Here is a 16,560-nt window from a genome sequence, read left to right on the forward strand (position 1 = left end):
ATTAGCCTGCTGTATCACCTTTAGAGATGTAGATGTAGGATTATATAAAATATACTAAAAATATAAAATGTATGTTTAATGTGTGAATGTGATACTGAAAAGAGAGGGTATGTTTGCATATTTTCTTTGTAAGAAATGTGTTGTTGTTCCAGTTTTTAGCTCCATCAGAACAGTACTAAAATGCATTAGCTACTGAAAACACCAACATGTAATTATATTCCAACCACCAAAGAACTAAGCTATTCTGCAATATGTAGTGTATCCCACTGCACAGAAAATGTTAAATGTTATTACTTCAGCTACATTGCTGCGTTTCTTTGATCATCTGTAGAACTGTTTGCAGTTCTATGCATACAAAATGCATACAAACTGATAAAAAGTGTAAGACTTTTTTATCAGTTTTATACTTTTATACATTTGACTATATAATTAACTTGTGCTATAGTTATCCAAATCGTCCTTTCAGTTGCCAGGTAGCATCTAGTTCACAAATCTCTCATTTGATAGGCCTGCAATATGGGAGCGTTTGTCCCATCAACCAGGTTAGTAGGACCAACCCCATTTGAAGACAGTCTTTGTTTGGACTCTGCTTGGATCAGCTTACATTTGTACTGAATCACTGTTAAATAAATTCCCTCAGCGACTTTTGAAGAGTCTTCGTTTCTTTATCAGGTTGGCAATTTCTTCTCAATTTGTTGGTTTTGCTGTTTGATTCATGTTGGTATGCATATGTTGTTAATTTCATTTGCCTTGGCAAAATTCAGATTGATTGAATTATTCTTATAGCCAAAATGTAGAGGCATAAAATCAATACACACAGCTTCTCCTTACTGGCCTATTTAGATTATTTACAATAAAACTCTTAAAAGGTATTCTTAGGAATATTCCCAGAGAGGTCTTTAAAGCACCATGGACATCTCTATGTTAACAAATTTATAGCATATGTCTGCCCTGAATGTTGGTTGCGTAGGGCCAAAACCCAGGTCTTCATTTTCACATTACTGACTTATTTTGACCGGGGATACCATCTGAGTACAGTTGAGTTGGTCTGAGTGCTAACTTCCTCTAAGAAACAAAACAGAGAAGTGTTTTGCCCTTCCAGGACCAACATTGTGCAGTCCTGTAATATATTTGTCTCCAAGCAAATGTTCTCGTTCTAGACAGCCGGAAATAATATAGACTTTTCAGTCATGACAGGAATGTCATGACTGCAAAGAATTGGCCACATTCATAATACAATGCCCATCCTAAGCATCATAAACTCTAAGACAGCCAAGACGGAAGGAGATCAATTTGGGTAGAAAGTTGAGTAACTGGTTTGATTAACTGTATGGGCTGCGTACCCTATCCTGTTATCATTTAGTACATCATCTTTTATATTGCATGTTGTTTGATGTAAGTTCTGAGTTGTAACGCCCCATATTAGTTGTATTTAGATTATACCTAACAGCCCACATTCAGAATTTACTATGAAGGTTTTAGGATGTGCACATATTTTCAAAACAATATATATATTTTTAAAAAACGTAGTTATTGGGATAAATCTCTAACTTTCTTTCCTTATAGTTGGTCCTGGTCATTGGTAATTCTCATCTCCGTGCCTTGGTGGATAACATTGTCCCCATGCCAAATCAGGCTGATTCCACTGGTCGACCTACTATGGCTTTTGGCTTCAAAAAGACGTCCAGGGCCTTCCGGGCCCTATGAGTAGTGGCTGATAAATCTCTAACTTTCTTTCCTTATAGTTGGTCCTGGTCATTGGTAATTCTCATCTCCGTGCCTTGGTGGATAACATTGTCCCCATGCCAAATCAGGCTGATTCCACTGGTCGACCTACCATGGCTTTTGGCTTCAAAGAGACGTCCAGGGCCTTCCGGGCCCTATGAGTAGTGGCTGAAAAGATTCATTTGAGCAATGATTTTGAGATGCCAATCAGGGCTACCCTGATCAAGGACACTTTGTTTAAGGAAATACAGGTCATCGGTACAACTAGACCTCGTTGTGCTGGGTTCAAACTGTAAGCTATCTCATAATTTAAGGTCATTTCTTTGCTTACTAGTAATGCAAGTTTCAATATAATCCACTTTTACAAATATCCACTGTTTAACCTCAAATATTCAAATAATTTACAATGTGCTGTCAATGGTGGCATCATCAGCAACACCCAGATCCCCATCAGTGGTCAGCCTGACATGGACTCACTGTACAATACAAGACTTTATACGTCTCAAAACATGTATCTTTCAATATAAGGACAAATAGATTTTTTCTCAAACAATAAACTCAATTTATCTCAGTTTTTAAATAATTCGTTGATCTCTTTTATTGTGAAAAATTCCAGATTTTCGTGACCCGGAAGTGTTTCTTTAATGTTGCTCACAAAACGCTGGATCAGACAAGACGACATTGTGATTCACGTCCACAATTCCAGAAAGTACTGAATCTGGCTGGGGGAATATATCACAAATGTTGAGCCGTACTGATTTAGGTGTGGACATTTGTACGTCAAACTTTTCGTAACGGTGAGCTTGTTCTGTATATCCTTATCTGTATGTTATCTAGGTAATTGAATAATTATAAGGCTGTAATGACAACAGTCTCACGCTATCCATGTTAGCTAGCGATATTGTCTATAGGAAAGCTCACTTGCATCTCCCGCGTGTGCCTGCCTAGCTAGTTAGCTAACTCAGCTAGCAACCTAACGTTCTTAGTTAAAATATTAAAAAACAAAGTCACCAAACCACATGATAAGGTACTCTCAAACTACCCAGCTAACTAGAAACTGTAATGAATACTGTTAGTGTTAAGAATACGTTTCTAAAACAAACACTTCCTCGTGTTAGACTAGCCTAATAATTTTACAAGCCAACTTAGCTACAGTAGATGAATAGCTGACGTTTACAGATGTTCATGCATACTGAGTATTTCCTCAATGTTAGCTTGTGATGATGTACTACAGGACTGTTAAAAATCTGGGACAAACTCCTCCACCATCGTCGTATTGTTGATTTTATAGCCACAGTAGTTGTTATCAGATGTCGGCAGACTAAGTCAAGTAGCTTGCTAGAAATTTCTTTTTGTCTCTTCAAGTCTAGACAAATGACGTTTGTCTATTGTCGATCGACAGTACTTGGTCATTCTGATTGACGAGCTTTAAAGCCATATTCGTTTACAATTAGCTTGGTAGTTTTGCTATGGGTTCTGATGTTCCAAATGCTCAAATAATTTATACTTAATCGACTGATATGAACTTCATTCTAATAGCTTCAGTAATGTAATCTATGAGAAATTTCAGGAACTGTTCTTACTGTGTGTATCACACTGTGTGTACAGGGAACAGGACCTAAAGAAACAGTGGAACATGTCAATCCTGTGTCAGAACCGAAGCAGTCGCTGGCAGGATATCCAGAATGGGCTGCAGTTTATCCAGTAAGTTCCATCAGAACTCTCCAGTCCAATCAAACATACAAAGGGAATCCTAATAGTTTGAGCAAATATGGAAATCTAGCTATGCAGCCGTTCACAGCCACAAAGGGATGGTCTTGGGGGAAGTGAAAAGTGAAATGAATTTTACCAGAAGACAAGTCCTTGCAATTCCACTTCTGGTTTTCATAATCTCTCTTTAATACGGGACTGATTTAGACCTGGGACACAAGATGTGTGCAATTAACCTTGAGGTAAAACCACACATCTAACACTAACTTCTCCCTCCAAGACCAGAGTTGAATAGGTTTGCCTTAAGTGTTTGTGTATTGTAAATGGCCTATGCTGTACAAAACTGCATATGTTGTTAAGCAATATCTGGAACTTGTCTTTTCTGAGCTAAACAGAACCATTGTCATAGTGCTTTGGTCCTCATTTTGACAGACATTAATAGCAGACTCAAGTCAAAGGCAAAGCTTAGAATCAAGACAGATCTCATATGCCTGCACAATGTTTTATTCAACACCAGACTAACTGTCAAACAGATTGTCCCAATCATTTTGGTCCCTTGAAATGGGGGGACTGTGTATAAAGTGTTGTCATTCTTAACCCGGATCCCGAAAGCATGTCAGTCACACCTAATATGCGTTTTCTAGAACAACTGAGATGGTGAGTTTTGATATTGACTTCTGGAAAAATAAATAAAATCAAACTTTTTTTTTTTCTTCCTTCAAACAATTTTCTTTTCTGCCTGTAACTTCATTTTTACATATTGGTATTTTATTTGTGGCGTAACTTTTGTTTGGGGCTACATGACAGTACCTCCTCCCTGTTAGCTGACTCATCAGGTTAATAAGGCCTACCCACACCTGTGGTGTCGTCAGACAACTTCATGATGGAGTTGGTGTTGTGCCGAGTCTGACAGCGTTTTAATTGGTACGGTAAAGAGGTTAATGGAACTCTACCCAACTTTTAGAAATGTCATGGTAACACATCAGGGAAAGCTTGTGAATCTCCCCATTGACCCCAGCAAAATGTACCTACATTTAGGCTAGTATTTGGACATAAACATGAGTATGAGCCCTGTATTACAGCCAAAAAAAGACACACATGATCGATGTAATCTACCTGTCATTAATTTGAATCAGGTGTGAGTGCAAAGGCAAAGACAAAAACGGGCACCCCTTGGGGCCCCCAGGACCAGGATTGGGAAACACTGACACATACCAATCAAATCATCTCCAATCTCCCCTTGTGGTATATGACCAAGTACACCTAAGAGACCTCCCTTCTCTAAGTTCACATCTGGGGTGACTCTTAATTCTACAAATGTAAACAACATTTTGCAGTGCTGCTAAAAATAGGGGAACACTAATTCGTATCTCTGCTCTACTCACTAGAAGGAGATCTAAGCTTAAACTTGTTCTCTTCTAGGTCGACTCTGCCCTTTCCTGGGAATCAGGAACAATATGAGGTGAGTATGCTGTCATTCCACATGGCAGCACTAACATTAATTACCTATAAAGCTCAGGATAATAAAAAAATAATGTGTTATTGAAGTTGAATATATCTTTTCAGGTGTTCATTCTGGACCTTGTATCGAATCTGTTTGGTGAAGGAAACGACATATTCAATGAAGGGGAATGGACAAGAGCAATAGAAATGTACACGGAGGCCTTGAGTATAGCAGAATATGCAAACTCGGAAGACATTACTGTGTCTACAGTACTGTTGGAAAAGTTATATGCCAATCGAGCTGCTGCTTACTTAAACATTGTTCCAGTAAGTCTAGAAAGAATGATGTATTACGTAGAGTTTAGAGGACCATTCCCTGTATTTCTCCGTTTTGGGACTTCCAAGTTTATCATTCTGAGCCTGTTGGATTTGTGTAAAACCAGGTCAACAGGGCTGGCTTTAATCAATTATGGCTGAAAGCCATCCAATTGACCGGGTTAACAGGAAATATGTTAGGGTTAGGGTTAACCCTAACCCTAAGTCCCATCCACTTGAACAACTTAAGACCTTTATAGGTGTATACATTAATTTCTATGCATTTGTCAATGTAACATTTCTCCTTCCTTTTTAAAATGATCATGTAATTTGTGAATTGCATTTTAGGGTCTGCATGACGAGGCCCTAGCAGACTGTGAAAATGCTCTACAGTTGAATGAGGGAAACCATAGAGCACTTTATAGGAAAGCCAGAGCCTTGAAAGAATTGGGGAGGCATAAAGAGGCCTATGATGCGGTAGCAAAGTGCTCACTTGCTGTGCCTCAGGTGAGACCCCAGAGAAAATGTACCACTTGAGTGCTTCGGGTTGTTTTCTTGGCTTAAATTTATAGTTGTCAATGAGGGATTTTTTTTCCATTTTTATTTTCAGGATCCTAGTGTCATTCAGTTGACCCAGGACCTAGCCAAACTGTTGGGGTTGAAAATACGTAAAGCTTATGTCAGGAGTAAGGTGAGAGTATAATGTGTTGTGTGGCAGTATTTCACAATTTTGTTTAGTACCTAACCATGTAAAATCTTTTTTTCAACAGCCAGCCTTAAATGTTTTGTCTGGATCAAGTTATTCAGGGGCATCCAATGAGAAGGTGAATCTATTTGTTGATCTGAACACAGTGCATATCAGTTGTAGTAAGGGAATGAGACATAGTAAGAAGGAAGTATTCAGTTTTTTTTGTTTGTTTCAGTCTCATGGATCTACATCTGTGGAAGATATAGAAATGGGTAAGCCATTCTGTTCATTTGTTTGCAGACTTAAAGTTGGAAGGTCGTGTTGAGAAAAAAAAACATAACAAATCCCACATGTGTTTCAGAAGTGAATCCGGTCCCCATGGATAACAGCGGCTCAGCCCTCCCAAACACAGGGCCAGTGATGGTCATGAAGGTGCACCCCTCTCAGAATGAGAGAATTGATGCTGAATCGCCCTCCGTCTGCATCATCCCTTCAGTCTCGCCTGTTGAGGTTCATACCCCAGAGCCCGTCCACGTACCCATGCCTACGCCCATTTCAAAGCCGATGCCCTTGCCTACGTTGGTCAATGGTGCCAGAGCCAGTCCTACCCAGTCCTACCATGTGCCAATGCAAGAGTCTCGTCTGGACTTTGATGCAGAAATCATTGGCGATGACCTGGATGATCTTCTGGACCAAGCAGGCAATGTCCCTACGGACTCTCCCATGGTATGTTCGTGGGCCATTGCAGCTGATGTGGGAAAACAATGTACAGCTCTGGAAAAAGATTTGACCACTGCACGTTTCTTTCCTTTCCAGAAAAATTGAAAAGGAAGGTTTTGATTGAGTAACAGAAGGGTTAAAATCAAGAGACCACTGCAAATGAAGGCTTCTGTTGGTCAGTCAAAACCTCCCTTTTTGACTTTTTTTGGAAAGGAAAGAAAAAGGTGCAGCGGTCTCTTCATTCTTGTCCAGAACTGCATTCCTGCTCATTTAGTAGCAATTCTTCAAGTCTTGTTTTAATTTTGGCCTTCTGACTGTCACATTAAACAATGCAAATGTTTTGCCGGCCTCCGTCCTATAGGTCATTCCCACCATGAAGGGGCCCATCCCTTTACCAACCAGTGCCCCCTCGAATCTGCCCCCTCACTTCCACATGCCCTCTCACGTGAACCACTTCATGCACATGTTACCACGGTGCACTGTGAACCTGCCTCCTCCCTACCACGAGCCCCAAGCCGGTGCCTACTCGCTAGGCCTGGACACCTTCGGGGTTTCCTCACCACTGGATTCACTGGACAGCCTCAGCCTATCAGAGCATCAGACAGGTATGCAGGGACATGCATACAGCCAGTTTAACGGTAAAACAACTCAAACGTTTTGAACATCTGTTGTCCATGATTCTCTATTGAGCAGTGGTCTCTTAATCACAACGGTGGAAAAAAAGCAATCTACTGAAATGTGACTTTTGGTTAGATTTTCATAACGGTGGTCAATTTCTATTCTGACATTTGCCATCTAGGATATGGTCAACATCCGTTCATGCAGGTGAGCCTGGCTAGCGCCCCCCCTCAACGATATTTTCAGTATACTTTAATTAGCATTAAAAAAAAAATCTAATCTGTTTCAAATGATGACATTTGTTGTCCCCCCCCCCAGTTGAGCAGTGATAAGCCAATGGGAATGGCCTTGGGCATGCCGGATGTAACGCCAGCCCCTCCAGCAGTGGATCTGACCAACAATCCCCTCGCTGAAACCCATGAATTCAAACAGGCATGCTCAAACTGCTACGTCAAAACCGGTAAGAGCTTCACATAAATGACTGGGTTCAACGCGGTTGAGGAAGCTTTTGCAACTTTATATAAGGGCAAAACTGGGCTGGTGAATGGGTGTGCGGCGTGAAAAGCCTTATGTGGAAGCAGGTTTGGCGTAGCGCTCTTAGAAAGAGCATGGCACTTGTACGCCAGGGTTGTGTGTTGGACCCCCATTAGGAAAGTGCATGTAAATGAATGCACTCACTACTGGTCTAAATCACTTAAATGTAAAATGCCTATGGCCTATCCACAGGGCATGGAGTGTTGGATTTCACACTCTATTCCAAAGACCACAAATGCAAAAAGGACATATTACTTGGAAGGATCAAGAATCAACTGGAAAAATCATGGAAACCGATCAGACCCAGGCCGACAAAATCCCAGTATGTAGGGCCTTACTATATCTGCAAAGGTAAGGCTTGACGTAACCACTGCCTTTAATAGTTTGACCTTCAGCTGCCTCTGATTTTTCTTAACCAAAACGACGCCGTCGTAGACGTGTCCATGGGGGAGGTGTGTAGGTACCCCGGTCACTGCACGTTTGCCTACTGTCAAGAGGAGATCGACGTGTGGAGCCTGGAGCGCAAAGGCTTCATCTGCAGAGATCTGCTCTTCGATCCCTTTGGGTCCAGTAGTAAAATGCATTTGACTGTCCCAAAGATTCTGCAGGAGCATCACGGGATATTCATGTTCCTCTGCGGGGTAAGTTGGGATTGATGAGTCAATAGGTAGTAACCCCGTGTCAGAGGTCAGGCATGGCGATGCTAGTGTGCTGTTTTGATGGTGGTTTGTGGTTTAAGGACCTGGAAGCCTTACCACCATTGAAGGAGCTGTCAATTACAGTATTTTCCCCATGCATTGTTTAATCATGTTATTCGTTTTTAATTCTGTGTGTGAGGTTGAAGCGTGTTCTTTTTTTGTACATCATGTCCCGTAAATGGCCTGCCCCTACCCCCACGCACTCACCTCTCACAAAAGCACACCCCGCCGCTAAGAACCACTAATGAGGTTATTGTTTAAGGCTTGCCTACAAAGGTGCATCCAGAGGACACTGTTGGAATTCCAGAGTCATTCATATTGGGATTTGTTGAGCTCTGGAGGCAGGACTGTGATCCACTCAGACAGGAGTTGAGAACCCCTGTTATAGAGAGACAGTTTGACTTGGAGTTTCTGTGAATTAACCTGCAGCTGAACACCTGACTACATCCTACAACCTCATTGGTCCTTAACACTGGCATTGGCGGTGAATACTGCACACTGGCGTATGACCTCCAGCATCACTGTTATGAACGGGAGCTGTGAAGCCCTTTAGTAAAACACTCAATGTATGTATAATGCCTTGTGAGTGTCCAGCCCTCTAATACGTCTTCTCTGATCGCCAGGTGTGTTTTGATCACAAACCCAGAATAATCAGCAAAACCAATAAGGACGACCCATCTCTTTGCTCTCACTCTGTAACAAAGCATGCCTTTGAAGAACACAAGTAAGCCACCTGTCAGCTGGTCTTTGAATGAGGCCACAAGTGTATTTTGAAAACCTTTTCTATTTTCTAACTGTCATTGGCCAGTGTGTTAGGTACACCTCCCCATAAAAATGAATTGGATTGCTCCTGCAGCCAGTGAGTTACGTGGCCATGGCTTTTATATAAAATGCATTGGACTGTTCAGCTACTGTTTGATTGTCAGTATGGGGAAGAATGCGTGGCCTAAGGGACGTTGAGTATAGTGTGATGTTCATGCCCGGAGCTCTGGTTCCAGTTGTCTCAAACTGTGCACTCCTGGGCTTTTCAGGCACTACAGTGTCTAGGGTTTACTGAGAATTGTCGCCATATTAAGAAATGTCCAGTGGGCATAAAATGTGTAGATGAGAGAGGTAAAAGGGGAATGGCAAGAAGTATGCCAGCTAACAGACAGGCCATGCAGAACAACAGTTGTGAGCAGAACAGCATCTCAGAAAGCAAAACTAGTCTGCCCGTGTCACATATATGGGCAATTGCAGCAGAACACCTACTTCAAATCAGCTGAGAACAAGAAGCAATGCCAGTGACACTGGACAGAGTAGAGAACTCATTCTGGTCATTTATTTGAGTGGCTGGCACACTCCCCTGACCTCAGACCAATAGAGCATATTTGGGATAAATGTACCACCAACCTATTTGCAGCAGGTGAGTGATGATAGGACAGACATTCCTGTGTACGGTTTCTGACTCATAGTACTGTCCATCACCTGAATAATTTGGGCTGTTCTGGAGGCAAAGCTGTCCAATCCGGTGCTTAATGAGTGTACCTAATAAACTGGCCACAGGGTGTATGTATTCTATGCGGCCGCAGTGTGCTCGTGAACGTCTCACGCGCCGGTGTGTTTTCAGGTGTCTGGTCCACGTTCTGAAGGAGAACACTGTGTGCTACTCCAAAATCCGTCCCTACAGTCCGCAGAACCAAATGGACATCTGCCGACATGAGGTGCGCTACGGCTGCGTGCGTGAGGATGAGTGCTTTTATGCCCACAGCCTGATTGAGCTGAAAGTGTGGCTGATGCAGCACCAGCTAGGTAAACACTCTTATTGAAGTTGCCTTTAAGTTTTTCTGGTTACTTGTTTTTTTGGTAGTGTTTCTGACTAAACGTTGATCTTAAAACGCTGCCATCTGTTTGTAATCATAGGCATCACACCTGAAAATATTGTCCAGGAGGCAAACAGGTTTTGGAACACTGAGGCGAGCTCCCAAGGAACTCCGGTAAAGTCATTGCTGAATGTATTTAAATCTATTGACTGCAGATTTATCATCATTACCTAAGAAAAAAACTTTTATTTGGTGCCATTCCAGCAATTCCCCACAACACTGAAGAAGTTTGGACCCCCAAATCTGAAGATGCAGTTTGTCTGTGGACAGTGTTGGAGGAACGGACAACTTAGTGAGGCAGACAAGAACAAGAAGTACTGCACTGCCAAAGCCAGGCATTCGTGAGTCACTCTTTCTCCTGGAAACCTTGTGATGATTTGAATACTGCTTGTCTGCATACAGATTTGCATCTGATCTTTGTTGCAGCTGGTCGAAAGACAAACGAGTGGTGTTGGTGAGTTCCATTGAACGCAAGAAATGGACCTCAATTCGCCCTCTCCCAACAAAGAAGCCCATCCCTTCTCAATTTGAAGTAGGTGTAGGAGTGCTGCTAATCATCAAGTCTGACCACATTCAGTTAACTCGTATGGGAATCTCCCAGAGGGGACCGTGTAAAGTGCTGAGGTTTTCTGTGTGTTTTCACTTACAGATTTGCATGCATGTGTCTGCTGGCAAAAAGTGCCAGTACATCGGGAACTGCACGTTTGCCCACAGCACAGAGGAAAAGGACCTGTGGACATACATGAAGGACAACAACAGTGAGTTTGTGCTACAGATGGATGGCAGTCATTTTATAGACGTTCATGCTTCTGTGATTACATCAAATACTACGCTGTGTGTCCATTCAGTTGTAGACATGGAGCAGCTTTATGAGCACTGGCTGCAGTCCCAAAAGCCAGGCTGGAGTGAGGAGGCTTCCAACAGTGCTGTCAAAGATAACACAAAGCACATCCACATGCCCACAGACTATGCGGAGGAAGTGGTAATCCAATGTTGTTCGTCTACATCCTAAGTGTTAGCTGACCTTTTTAAGTGACACCATGCTAACACCCATCTCGATGATTTGTGTGGTCCGCCATGCAGGCTGGCAATCACTGTTGGCTGTGTGGTAAGAACTCCAACAGTGACAAACAGTGGCAGCAGCACATCACTTCAGAGAAACATAAAGAGAAGGTATTCAACTCTGAAGATGATCAGAACTGCTGGCAGTATCGCTTTCCCACTGGCACCTTCAGAGTATGCGAGAGGTAAGGGTTTCCATCTAAAGTCTATTTGGGCATCTTTTGACAACGGTGACCTATTGCTGACATTACTGTTACTGCATTCATTTCCAGATACCTTAAAGGCACTTGCACGGAGGAGGAGACGTGTAAGCTGGCTCATGGAAATGAGGAACTGAAAGAATGGAAGGAGCGCAGGGAGTTCCTTTTGATGAAACTAGCCAAAGCAAGAAAAGACCATCTCATAGCCCCAAATGACAATGACTTTGGCAAATATAGTTTTCTGCTTAAAGATATAAATTAATATTTTGATCACGATTATGTTGGAAATGTCTTCCTCACCATTAAACGAGAAGTACAAGTTCAGGTGAGCCGTGGGAGGCTCTGGTCTGGTCCGCTGAAAGGATAGATGCAGATCACTGCTTGGTTTTGATGGAATGCACATAAGACTGTGGTCCAAATAATCATGGCTGTGTTACCTTTATCATAGATGAAGAAATGCATCGTGGCTTTTCACGTAACGTAGGAATCATTGATGCATCACAGCGATCGCTTGTCAGGACATGGAGCGATGACTTGCTCACAGAAGTCAAAGCAGGGGCAGACACTATCAGAGAACAGAAAAGTGACTTAAAAGGCTTTTGTATTTTTATTTTCCATTTAAGACTGGCTGGTGACGTCTTTCTGTTTTGTACGATTCATTTTAAATATTGGACTGTTTGAAAAGGAATTATCATTCCATTTACAAATTCTGTTCACATAGGTCATTTTCATTCTCTCCATAATGTTTAACATTTAAGCCCGTTGAAAGATATGGACCCACCAAATTAAAAGCTTAATATCTTATAAGAAGTTTTAAGTATTGCGTTGACTCTACTTGCGGATTAGCCCAGTGGTCTTGTGACGGACGGGGCAATTTGCTGACAGTGTCCAGTTGTAGGGGTTATTCAATGTGCTTGGCTTGCCTCATTCTCAGTCATTATGGCAGCTTGGGTGCCTGTGACTGCAATTGAGGTAGAAGGCCAGTGAGTGTGAAAGGCTGTTTAGGTCTTTGTGTCAACAAATATCCCTATGCCATGACACCGATGTGAAATAACGTTATTTAACACGTTAAATAATACTGACCAATTTGCACTCAAATTACTTAACATAAATTCTTAAACGTATTCACAATTGTACGTAGTTACACTAATTTGTAGTGCCTGCAGAACACACTGTCCCCTTCCCTTTCTCCACAATTTATAGACTGAATATACAGAGGTGACCAACAGTGCTGGGGGTAACGTGTTACAAAGTATGAAGTAGTCAGACTACTTTTAAAAGTTAATGAGAAATGTAACATGTTTTTTAAGTAATCCTTTAGATATTTTTTCTAATAACGCGTTTCTCCGTTTCCCTCAGTAGAATTCCATATAATTATTTTTCTATAGTAGCGAATGGCAACAAAGGATGCAAAGATGGCAGCACCAGCTCTCCCAGATGAAGTGCTATAAGTTTGGATACCCTTGGAGAATTGGTAATATAAATACCAGTTGTGAAGAAAACAAAACGCGTCTTATTTCTTATGAGGTTCACATTCAACTAGGTCATAACAGAATGGCACAAACAAAACGTGGCAACAAAGAAGAAAATGTACTGACCCCTGTTCAAAAGTCGACATACCTTTAGTTCTTAAGTGTGTTTTGCCCCATTTAGTATCAGTGACAGCATGCAGTCTTTTGTAATAGTTGTCTATGAGGCCCCACATATTTGCAGGTGCTAAAGCTGCCCATTCGTCTTGTCAAAATGCCTTCAGGTCATACAAAGTGTTGCGTGAACCTCACGTTTGAGATCTCCCCAGAGTGGCTTGATGATATTAAGGTCAGGAGACTGTGATGGCCACTCCAGAACCTTAAACTTTTTCTGCTGTAACCATTGGAGTGTCAACTTGGCCTTGTGCTTAGGCTCATTGTCGCACTGGAAAGCCCAAGAGCGTCCCATACGCAGCCTTCATGCAGAAGAACGCAAATTGTCTTCCAGTATTTTCAGCATGCTGCATTCATCTTGCCATACATTTTCACAAGATTTTCACAGAAAATGTCCTGTGCCTTTAGAGCTCACACACCCCCAAAACATCAGTGAGCCACCACCATGCTTCACAGTGGGGATGGTATTTCGTTCTCTGTAGGCCTTGTTGACCCCTCTCCAAGCATAGCGCTTATGGTTGTGACCATAAAGCTCCATTTTGATCTAGTCACTCCAAATTAGTGTGCCAGAAGCTGTGAGGCGTGTCTAAGTGTTGTCGGACATATAGTAACCAGGCTTTTTTGTGGCATTGGCGCAGTAAATGTTTCTTTCTGGTAACTCGACCATGCAGCTCATTTTTGTTCAAGTATCGTCATATTGTGCTCCTTGAGACAACCACACCATCTTTTTCCAGAGCAGCCTGTATTTCTCCTGAGGTTACCTGTGGGTTAATTATTCACCTCTGAATAAAGGCATGAAACAATGAATGGATTATGCACATAATTGCAAAGAAATTTGAAATTACGGTTTTCTTTTTGAGAAGGTATGTTTATCAGGGTACTAGGCTACAGATGTTATTTTTGTTCTTCATTGTTCACTGTGGATCTATCTAGTATTGATGTCTGTACATATACAGTAAGATGTTAAATAAGCCTGGCCTGAAAATGTGGAGGCCCTTGCAATACAAAATAATGTATTGATTAAAGAACTAAATGCATGTACTGTTTGTCATTATGGTATATGATTACTTGAGATAATAGGATTGGTCATTCTTCCTATATAATGATTGATAGCTTTATATGCTAGTGAGTGACACTGACTATGCAGTACCTGATTACCTAATTATATGATAACCCATTAAATATGTACCTTCTGGGCATAAGTGACCAACACATGAATAGAGAAAAGGTCTGATCTTAAAGTAATGGCTAAGTATTTTAATGCCTTACTTTCTAGTAACTAAGTATAGTCACTAGTAACTTTACGGGAACTGTAAGTAGTAACTGTAATTATTTAACTTTCATTACTGGTGACAGGTAAAACCTGAAGGACCGGTAAATCCTGAAGGAACAATGAATGCAGATGCTTCTGTAAAAGTGAACTTCACGATGCAATTAACATCCTGTCATGCTCTGTGGCATGTATGAAGATGCTTAGCAAGCCCAGTTGACCTCCATTTTGGATCAAGATGGCAAGAGAAAAGGATTTGTCTTAGACAGCTCCCCACCACAGTCATCAAAACCTCAAGTGAGTGAATAACTCGTGGAAGAATGATGTTCCATCTCTCCACTAGAGTTCCAGAGGCTTGCAGATTGTGCCAAGCACACTGAAGCTATTAACAATATTAGTTTAATGGGGTCAGAATATGTTCCAAAAGCACAATATCACAGTGATTATTCATTGGTACTTATAAACCAGGTGATCTGAATCCTGGTTGCTGATAACTTTCAGGTTTCATATGCTACAATTATCAGGATACATAGTTTTATTTATTACATATACAGTACCACAGCTATCAGCCATTCAGGATTTAAACCACCCAGAGTATAAGTAAGCAGTAATTTGGCCAATATTCGCCAGCTAAGAGCATTACGGAGTGCCTGAACAGGCAGTATATCACAAACACCCAAGTTGTCTTACTGCACTAATGAACTGGTGTCCCACAAATTAGAGCAATAAAAAGGGATGTGATGTAATACCTGTGGTACACTCTAATTGCATTGGTAACTGGTTTATATATGCAATGAGGCATCTTGGGGGTTTCTGGTATATTGGCAATATACCATGGCTACAGATGGAACAAACATCTGTTAGTCATGGAGTATTGTCCATATACCACACTTCTTGTGCACTATTGCATTCGTGCAATGATGCAGGGACAGTACATCGTTGTGGTGAAAAGGAAGCGATAAAGCCCCCATTCCCTTCCTCAAGGTAGTTAGGACTGCTGGACATAAAAAACTAGCTATAAAGCTAACTTTGATAGATCCAAACAAAGATTATCCCTAAAAAAACATTGATATGTCTTCGGTTAAGTTAGGAGTGCTAACCACAAAAAAGCTAGCTGATGATGCGAACAATGTTCTCCATAACAAATATCAAAACAACTGTCTGCTTCAGTTGCATGAATAGCAAGGTGTCATCATTTCAATACTCCTAATGTGTAAGACATTTTCATCGTTGGTCATGGTTGGATCTGTTCCATCCTTGCAACACACAAGTATGATGTTAACATGCTGGCTGTAAATTGCTCTAAAAACATCAGTTAGCTTTTGCTTGGGACAACAAGTTGGCTAGATTATTTTGTTAATTTGTTATATATGAAGTCATTTTTACGTCCAACTGTTTTCACACTGCATATGAAGCAAAATCATTGCTCAGAAAGTCAAAAGTGAGTGTAGTTGCTCCTAATTGCTATCAGGATAGTTCTACAATCTGTTTCTTATTTGAAGTGTCAAACTGTTATTTAAGGGGTTAATTTATTCGTGAAAAGTATAATGAGTATAATACCAACCAGAACCACTTCGGAAGACGCATATCTAAACTGTTCCAAGTCTGCCAGGAGTTGCTGTAATGAAGCAGGGCTTTAATTGACAAATAGGACATGACAGAATCAGGAGAAAAACTAAGTAAAAGTTTTGAAAAGTTCATTTGATTGCTCATTGGGAGGAGATGATCACGTGTCTTAGTGAAGCCAACAGAGAAGAGGATGCAGCTTTAACGGCTTTGGTTGACCAACAGAATAATTCTGCTTTTTATGATACACATTTCACCCAAAATATTGTTGTGAAAAAGTGTCATGGAAGTAATGCAGATATATTACAAACATTTTCTGATACTTGCAAATTCTTGCACCTTTTAGACCAAGTCTATGAACAACCGTGAGACTGTATATCACAGAGGGCAGCCTTGGACACCAAAGCAGCCAAATATCCTACGGATCACCTTTTATGAATCCATGGAGCAGAAATGGACTGTCAGACATCCACTGAAGCCACATTGAATTATAAAATCGGAAAGCA

At 41.3% G+C, this 16,560-nt stretch overlaps 1 protein-coding gene across 3 annotated transcripts; it reads left to right on the forward strand.

Annotated features, from left to right (window-relative positions):
- The first annotated feature begins 2,394 nt into the window (after nucleotides 1-2,394).
- On the forward strand, nucleotides 2,395-12,379 carry zc3h7a (zinc finger CCCH-type containing 7A). 3 transcript variants are annotated; one of them, XM_010874613.4, is made up of 23 exons: nucleotides 2,395-2,522; nucleotides 3,334-3,429; nucleotides 4,858-4,897; nucleotides 5,002-5,205; nucleotides 5,542-5,700; nucleotides 5,804-5,884; nucleotides 5,964-6,017; nucleotides 6,117-6,153; nucleotides 6,243-6,607; nucleotides 6,963-7,239; nucleotides 7,401-7,426; nucleotides 7,538-7,679; nucleotides 7,946-8,104; nucleotides 8,189-8,394; nucleotides 9,075-9,175; nucleotides 10,061-10,242; nucleotides 10,354-10,427; nucleotides 10,518-10,654; nucleotides 10,740-10,845; nucleotides 10,963-11,071; nucleotides 11,162-11,295; nucleotides 11,397-11,560; nucleotides 11,648-12,379. In XM_010874613.4, exons 2-23 carry the CDS (start codon nucleotides 3,362-3,364, stop codon nucleotides 11,835-11,837), a joined length of 3,015 nt encoding a protein of 1,004 aa, XP_010872915.1. In that variant the 5' UTR covers nucleotides 2,395-2,522; nucleotides 3,334-3,361; the 3' UTR covers nucleotides 11,838-12,379. The 3 variants fall into 3 exon arrangements, with proteins under 3 accessions (XP_010872915.1, XP_010872916.1, XP_019906789.1); XM_010874614.3 differs by having other exon boundaries at nucleotides 6,963-7,206; XM_020051230.2 differs by having other exon boundaries at nucleotides 2,395-2,500.
- Nucleotides 12,380-16,560: the final 4,181 nt, after the last annotated feature.

The sequence above is a fragment of the Esox lucius genome, chromosome 11, assembly GCF_011004845.1.
Source record: "Esox lucius isolate fEsoLuc1 chromosome 11, fEsoLuc1.pri, whole genome shotgun sequence".
In the NCBI taxonomy this organism is placed as follows: domain Eukaryota; kingdom Metazoa; phylum Chordata; class Actinopteri; order Esociformes; family Esocidae; genus Esox; species Esox lucius.

Bases quoted from the DNA above. Each gene is read 5' to 3' on its own strand.
- zc3h7a (XM_010874613.4), top strand. From the start codon at position 3,362: ATGTCAATCCTGTGTCAGAACCGAAGCAGTCGCTGGCAGGATATCCAG. The intron at 6,154-6,242 runs GTAAGCCATTCT...CATGTGTTTCAG, and splicing joins TGTGGAAGATATAGAAATGG to AAGTGAATCCGGTCCCCATG. The intron at 11,296-11,396 runs GTAATCCAATGT...TCCGCCATGCAG, and splicing joins CAGACTATGCGGAGGAAGTG to GCTGGCAATCACTGTTGGCT.